General features: G+C 45.3%; 1 protein-coding gene across 2 annotated transcripts in view; it reads left to right on the top strand.

Moving 5' to 3' along the window:
- The first annotated feature begins 541 nt into the window (after positions 1-541).
- LOC112237974 (rho guanine nucleotide exchange factor 7) overlaps positions 542-8,450 on the top strand; it is a 30,105-nt gene continuing 22,196 nt past the window's right edge. Inside the window, exon 1 of one of the 2 annotated variants that reach the window (XM_042323877.1) lies at positions 542-1,000. In XM_042323877.1, the coding sequence (XP_042179811.1) occupies positions 836-1,000 (165 nt within the window). In that variant the 5' untranslated portion in view covers positions 542-835. The remainder of the gene's footprint in view (positions 1,001-8,450) is intronic. The other variant, XM_042323878.1, reaches the window with a different exon arrangement.

The raw sequence follows: 8,450 nt of genomic DNA, 5'->3' as shown, positions 1-8,450 counted from the left end.
ATGGGTGGATGGCTGTATTTTAGTACCCTGTTAAGTTGTTTTTCTTTGTTAATGCAAATCTATACAGTTATAGTGCACAGCAAATGTAGATTGTGTTGTACAAATGGCAATAACAGCTATTTGAATATAAATAATAATTTAATCACCCTCAAGGTAATGGAGATGTTATATTCTGCAGACAGGGGGCGCTACAGTTCATTCTAACGTGGGATTCGGTAGTCCTATAAATTAAATATTGTAGTCCTTGTAATAAACGGTGTATTACGCAAAGATTTATATTTCTACACATTAACACACAGTTTAATACCGATTGAATAAGTAAATACAATAATTTGAGCGTTAAAATTCAGTAGCCCACTCTGAAATCTAATATCATGGATTGTATTATAAGAAGCTATTATTACAGCAATTTTTAATAGTTGATGTAGACCCAGCTACCTCATGCAAATTTATGCAAATAATTACGAGTAAAATATTAAACCGCCAACAGGGGGACAGTCTCTAAAAGCAGTTATAGTTTTACATCTTTGTGATGTCATTCTCTGTTGGAGCATTTCGCGGCAGCAGGCGACACAGGTTGGGGGAATAACTAGAGAGAGGGGGGCAGTGGACAGTTTACCAGGCGTAAAAGACAGGGAAACGAAGCCAATAGACTAGCTACAATTTTAAAAGAAGAAAGCAGCTGTCCGTCAACCTCTCCAAAACGCAGTCATGTTATCTTTATCCATTAGGATATGTTTTTATTCGGAATAGGCGATTATTCTCCAATCACATTGTTCTCTTCTCCCAAAACATCCCAGGATAGGATAGAGTGGATGTTATTGTCATAATAACCATGAATTCGGCGGAACAGACGGTAACGTGGCTGATAACGTTGGGGGTCTTGGAGTCACCGAAAAAGACCATTTCTGACCCTGAAGGATTCCTGCAGTCTTCTCTCAAAGATGGGGTTGTCCTGTGCAAGCTGGTGGAGCGATTGCGCCCTGGTTCTGTTGAGAAAGTAAGGTCATATCTTATTGCCTGGATGTCCCACCTCTGCCTTAGACAACTATTATATGGAACTTGAATAATTAAACATTGGTATTAGTGTGCCTTTGTTGTTGTAGACCTCAAACCGATCCTAGTTAGATCATTAACAGAGGGGTTATTGTACGGAGTAGAGTGGAATTTCCGGACAGATGTCCGTGTGTCTCACTTCAGCATTAGTTTGCATTGACAATGAGATACCTATTCCCAATATAACCTATTAAGTGAGTAATAACGCAATTGTATTCACATTGGCTACACATGGCATTAAAGTCCCATGTTTTTTTCTAGATTGAAAACAGACGCTTTTTAAAAAAGAAAACATGTTTGTTTATCGGAGTAAGTATGGACATTTGGCCACTGCGTTTATTTTTATTCCACCAACAAAATGTTGCTATAATAAACGGGTGTTTTTGGTTCGGATCAACTGCTATAATGGGGTACACTACAAATAGATTCACATGAGTGGTCCGCCATTGACTGCAATTTCAATTTCACTCGGAGGAAGCCCCCTCCCTCTCTTTTAAAGGAACAGTGTTGTTTTAACATTATTTAGCCATCAGAGTAGACCACTTATATAGGCTTACATTGTAACATTGGGAAACGCATTAGCCTACTGATAGGACTCCCAATTATTCAGTGAAACACTCATTTAAGGGTTATGGAAACACCATTGTATTAGGGACAGTTTTTTATTTAACTAGTCAAGTCAGTTAAGAACAAATTCTTATTTACAATGACGGCCTACCCCGGCCAAACCCTAACGACGCTGGGCCAATTGTGCGCCGCCCTATGGGACTCCCAATCACGGTCGGGTGGGATACAGCCAGGGTCTATTGTGATGCCTCAGGCACTGAGATGCAGTGCTTTAGTCTCGGGAGACGCTATGGGCTTGACTTTTATGCATTCTTGTTGTTGTTGTAAAGCATTTCAAAATATACAATATAGAAACCCGAGTATATAACGGAGTACCTTTCTTATCATCACCCAGTGCCTGGGCTTACCTCCGCTGTACCCGCACCCCACCCGCACCCCACCATACCCCTGTCCGTGCATTATGCCCTGAATATATTCTACCATGCCCAGAAATCTGCTCCTTTTAATTCTTTGTCCCCAACGCTCTAGGCGACCAGTTTTGATAGCCTTTAGCCGCACCCTCATACTACTCCTCCTCTGTTCCGCGGGTGATGTGGAGGTTAACCCAGGCCCTGCATGTCCCCAGGCACCCTCATTTGTTGACTTCTGTGATCGAAAAAGCCTTGGTTTCATGCATGTCAACATCAGAAGCCTCCTCCCTAACATCAGAAGCCTCCTCCCTAACATCAGAAGCCTCCTCCCTTTGTTTTACTCACTGCTTTAGCACACTCTGCTAAACCTGATGTCCTTGCCGTGTCTGAATCCTGGCTCAGGAAGGCCACCAAAAATCCTGAGATTTCCATACCCAACTATAACATTTTCCATCAAGATAGAACTGCCAAAGGGGGAGGAGTTGCAGTCTACTGCAGAGATAGCCTGCAAAGTAATGTCATACTTTCCAGGTCCATACCCAAACAGTTCGAACTACTAATTAAAAAAATTACTCTCTCCAGAAATAAGTCTCTCACTGTTGCCGCCTGCTACCGACCCCCCTCAGCTCCCAGCTGTGCCCTGGACACCATTTGTGAATTGATCGCCCCCCCATCTAGCTTCAGAGTTTGTTCTGTTAGGTGACCTAAACTGGGATATGCTTAACACCCCGGCAGTCCTACAATCTAAGCTAGATGCCCTCAATCTCACACAAATCATCAAGGAACCCACCAGGTACAACCCTAAATCTGTAAACAAGGGCACCCTCATTTTTTATTTTTTTTATTTTTATTTCACCTTTATTTAACCAGGTAGGCCAGTTGAGAACAAGTTCTCATTTGCAACTGCGACCTGGCCAGGATAAAGCATAGCAGTGTGAGCAGACAACACAGAGTTACACATGGAATAAACAATTAACAAGTCAATAACACAGTAGAAAACAAAGGGGGGAGTCTATATACAATGTGTGCAAAAGGCATGAGGAGGTAGGCGAATAATTACAATTTTGCAGATTAACACTGGAGTGATAAATGATCAGATGGTCATGTACAGGTAGAGATATTGGTGTGCAAAAGAGCAAGTAAATAAATAAAAACAGTATGGGGATGAGGTAGGTGAAAATGGGTGGGCTATTTACCAATAGACTATGTACAGCAGCAGCGATCGGTTAGCTGCTCAGATAGCTGATGTTTGAAGTTGGTGAGGGAGATAAAAGTCTCCAACTTCAGCGATTTTTGCAATTTGTTCCAGTCACAGGCAGCAGAGTACTGGAACGAAAGGCGGCCAAATGAGGTGTTGGCTTTAGGGATGATCAGTGAGATACACCTGCTGGAGCGCGTGCTACGGATGGGTGTTGCCATCGTGACCAGTGAACTGAGATAAGGCGGAGCTTTACCTAGCATGGACTTGTAGATGACCTGGAGCCAGTGGGTCTGGCGACGAATATGTAACGAGGGCCAGCCGACCATAGCATACAGGTTGCAGTGGTGGGTGGTATAAGGTGCTTTAGTGACAAAACGGATGGCACTGTGATAGACTGCATCCAGTTTGCTGAGTAGAGTGTTGGAAGCCATTTTGTAGATGACATCGCCGAAGTCGAGGATCGGAAGGATAGTCAGTTTTACTAGGGTAAGCTTGGCGGCGTGAGTGAAGGAGGCTTTGTTGCGGAATAGAAAGCCGACTCTTGATTTGATTTTCGATTGGAGATGTTTGATATGAGTCTGGAAGGAGAGTTTGCAGTCTAGCCAGACACCTAGGTACTTATAGATGTCCACATGTTCAAGGTCGGAACCATCCAGGGTGGTGATGCTAGTCGGGCATGCTGGTGCAGGCAGCGATCGGTTGAAAAGCATGCATTTGGTTTTACTAGCGTTTAAGAGCAGTTGGAGGCCACGGAAGGAGTGTTGTATGGCATTGAAGCTTGTTTGGAGGTTAGATAGCACAGTGTCCAATGACGGGCCGAAAGTATATAGAATGGTGTCGTCTGCGTAGAGGTGGATCAGGGAATCGCCCGCAGCAAGAGCAACATCATTGATATATACAGAGAAAAGAGTCGGCCCGAGAATTGAACCCTGTGGCACCCCCATAGAGACTGCCAGAGGACCGGACAGCATGCCCTCCGATTTGACACACTGAACTCTGTCTGCAAAGTAATTGGTGAACCAGGCAAGGCAGTCATCCGAAAAACCGAGGCTACTGAGTCTGCCGATAAGAATATGGTGATTGACAGAGTCGAAAGCCTTGGCAAGGTCAATGAAGACGGCTGCACAGTACTGTCTTTTATCGATGGCGGTTATGATATCGTTTAGTACCTTGAGTGTTGCTGAGGTGCACCCGTGACCGGCTCGGAAACCAGATTGCACAGCGGAGAAGGTACGGTGGGATTCGAGATGGTCAGTGACCTGTTTGTTGACTTGGCTTTCGAAGACCTTAGATAGGCAGGGCAGGATGGATATAGGTCTGTAACAGTTTGGGTCCAGGGTGTCTCCCCCTTTGAAGAGGGGGATGACTGCGGCAGCTTTCAATCCTTGGGGATCTCAGACGATATGAAAGAGAGGTTGAACAGGCTGGTAATAGGGGTTGCGACAATGGCGGCGGAAAGTTTCAGAAATAGGGGGTCCAGATTGTCAAGCCCAGCTGATTTGTACGGGTCCAGGTTTTGCAGCTCTTTCAGAACATCTGCTATCTGGATTTGGGTAAAGGAGAACCTGGAGAGGCTTGGGCGAGGAGCTGCCGGGGGCAGAGCTGTTGGCCGAGGTTGGAGTAGCCAGGCGGAAGGCATGGCCAGCCGTTGAGAAATGCTTATTGAAGTTTTCGATAATCATGGATTTATCGGTGGTAACCGTGTTACCTAGCCTCAGTGCAGTGGGCAGCTGGGAGGAGGTGCTCTTGTTCTCCATGGACTTCACAGTGTCCCAGAACTTTTTGGAGTTGGAGCTACAGGATGCAAACTTCTGCCTGAAGAAGCTGGACTTAGCTTTCCTGACTGACTGCGTGTATTGGTTCCGGACTTCCCTGAACAGTTGCATATCCCGGGGACTATTCGATGCTATTGCAGTCCGCCACAGGATGTTTTTGTGCTGGTCGAGGGCAGTCAGGTCTGGGGTGAACCAAGGACTGTATCTGTTCTTAGTTCTGCATTTTTTGGACGGAGCATGCCTATCTAAAATGGTAAGGAAGTTACTTTTAAAGAATGACCAGGCATCCTCAACTGACGGGATGAGGTCAATGTCCTTCCAGGATACCCGGGCCAGGTCATAGACGTCATCCTGGCCAACTGGCCCTCCAAATACACCTCCGCTGTCTTCAATCAGGATCTCAGCAATCACTGCCTCATTGCCTGTATCCGCTATGGATCCGCAGTCAAACGACCACCCCTCATCACCGTCAAACGCTCCCTAAAACACTTCTGCGAGCAGGCCTTTCTAATCGACCTGGCCCGGGTATCCTGGAAGGATATTGAACTCATGCCTGGTTATTCTTTAAAAGTAACTTCCTCACCATTTTAGATAAGCAGAAGAACAGATATAGCCCTTGGTTCACTCCAGACGTGACTGCCCTCGACCAGCACAAAAACATCCTGTGGCGGACTGCAATAGCATCGAATAGTCCCCGCGATATGCAACTGTTCAGGGAAGTCAGGAACCAATATACGTAGTCAGTCAGGAAAGCAAAGGCCAACTTCTTCAGGCAGAAATTTGCATCCTGTAGCTCTAACTCCAAAACGTTCTGGGACACTGTAAAGTCCATGGAGAACAAGAGCACCTCCTCCCAGCTGCCCACTGCACTGAGGCTAGGTAACACGGTCACCACCGATAAATCCATGATTATCGAAAACTTCAACAAGCATTTCTCAACGGCTGGCCATGCCTTCCTCCTGGCTACTCCAACCTCAGCCAACAGCTCCCCCCCACCCCGCAGCTACTCGCCCAAGCCTCTCCAGGTTCTCCTTTACCCAAATCCAGATAGCAGATGTTCTGAAAGAGCTGCAAAACCTGGACCCGTAGAAATCAGCTGGGCTTGACAATCTGGACCCTCTATTTCTGAAACTATCTGCCGCCATTGTCGCAACCCCTATTACCAGCCTGTTCAACCTCTTTCATATCGTCTGAGATCCCCAAGGATTGGAAAGCTGCCACAGTCATCCCCCGCTTCAAAGGAGGAGACACCCTGGACCCAAACTGTTACAGACCTATATCCCGCCTGCCCTGCCTATCTAAGGTCTTCGAAAGCCAAGTCAACAAACAGGTCACTGACCATCTCGAATCCCACCGTACCTTCTCCGCTGTGCAATCTGGTTTCCGAGCCTGTCACGGGTGCACCTCAGCCACGCTCAAGGTACTAAACGATATCATAACCGCCATCGATAAAAGACAGTACTGTGCAGCCATCTTCATCGACCTTGCCAAGGCTTTCGACTCTGTCAATCACCATATTCTTATCGGCAGACTCAGTAGCCTCGGTTTTGCTAATGACTGCCTTGCCTGGTTCACCAACTACTTTGCAGACAGAGTTCAGTGTGTCAAATCGGAGGGCATGTTGTCCGGTCCTCTGGCAGTCTCTATGGGGGTGCCACAGGGTTCAATTCTCGGGCCGACTCTTTTCTCTGTATATATCAATGATGTTGCTCTTGCTGCGGGCGATTCCCTGATCCACCTCTACGCAGACGACACCATTCTGTATACTTCCGGCCCATCCTTGGACACTGTACTATCTAACCTCCAAACGAGCTTCAATGCCATACAACACTCCTTCCGTGGCCTCCAACTGCTCTTAAACGCTAGTAAAACCAAATGCATGCTTTTCAACCATTCGCTGCCTGCACCCGCACGCCCGACTAGCATCACCACCCTGGATGGTTCCGACCTAGAATATGTGGACATCTATAAGTACCTAGGTGTCTGGCTAGACTGTAAACTCTCCTTCCAGACTCATATCAAACATCTCCAATCTAAAATCAAATCTAGAGTCGGCTTTCTATTCCGCAACAAAGCCTCCTTCACTCACGCCGCCAAACTTACCCTAGTAAAACTGACTATCCTACCGATCCTAGACTTCGGCGATGTCATCTACAAAATAGCTTCCAATACTCTACTCAGCAAACTGGATGCAGTTTATCACAGTGCCATCCGTTTTGTTACTAAAGCACCTTATACCACTCACCACTGCGACCTGTATGCTCTGGTCGGCTGGCTCTCGCTACATATTAGTCGCCAGACCCACTGGCTTCAGGTCATCTACAAGGCGGAGCTTTACCTAGCATGGACTTATCTCAGTTCACTGGTCACGATGGCAACACCCACCCGTAGCACGCGCTCCAGCAGGTGTATCTCACTGATCATCCCTAAAGCCAACACCTCATTTGGCCGCCTTTCGTTCCAGTTCTCTGCTGCCTGTGACTGGAACGAATTGCAAAAATCGCTGAAGTTGGAGACTTTTATCTCCCTCACCAACTTCAGACATCTGCTATCTGAGCAGCTAACCGATCGCTGCAGCTGTACATAGTCTATCGGTAAATAGCCCACCCAATTTTACCTACCTCATCCCCATACTGTTTATATTTATTTACTTTTCTGCTCTTTTGCACACCAATATCTCTACCTGTACATGGCCATCTGATCATTTATCACTCCAGTGTTAATCTGCAAAATGTTAATTATTCGCCTACCTCCTCATGCCTTTTGCACACAATGTATATAGACTCTTTTTTTTCTACTGTGTTATTGACTTGTTAATTGTTTACTCCATGTGTAACTCTGTGTTGTCTGTTCACACTGCTATGCTTTATCTTGGCCAGGTCGCAGTTGCAAATGAGAATTTGTTCTCAACTAGCCTACCTGGTTAAATAAAGTTGAAATAAAAATAAAAGTATACAAACATTACAAACAACAGTCAGGGAGATAGACAATACATCAAGACAGTGGTGGGAAAGGTACCCAATTTTCATACTTGAGTAAAAGTAAAGTTACATTAATAGAAAATTACTCAGTTTAAAGTGAAAGTCACCCAGTAAAATACAACTTGAGTAAAAGTTTAAAAGTATTTGGTTTTAAATATACTTAATTATCAAAAGTAAATGTAATTGCTAAAATATACATAAGTATCAAAAGTAAAAGTATAAATGATTTCAAATTCCTTATATTAAGCAAATGAGACAGCACAATTTCTTATTTTTTACAGATAGCCAGGGGCACACTGCAACACTCATACATAATTTACAAACGAAGCATTTGTGTTTAGTGAGTCCGCCAGATCAGAGGCAGTAGGGATGACCACGGATCTTCTCTTGATAAGTTTGTGAATTGGACCAGTTTCCTGTCCTGCTAAGCATTCAAAATGTAACTAGTACTTTTGGGTGT

The sequence above is a fragment of the Oncorhynchus tshawytscha genome, linkage group LG07 (genome assembly GCF_018296145.1).
Source record: "Oncorhynchus tshawytscha isolate Ot180627B linkage group LG07, Otsh_v2.0, whole genome shotgun sequence".
NCBI classification, from domain to species: Eukaryota; Metazoa; Chordata; class Actinopteri; order Salmoniformes; family Salmonidae; genus Oncorhynchus; species Oncorhynchus tshawytscha.
The sequence above is the reverse complement of the archived record's forward strand: the minus strand, read 5'-3'. Positions and strand labels throughout refer to the sequence as shown.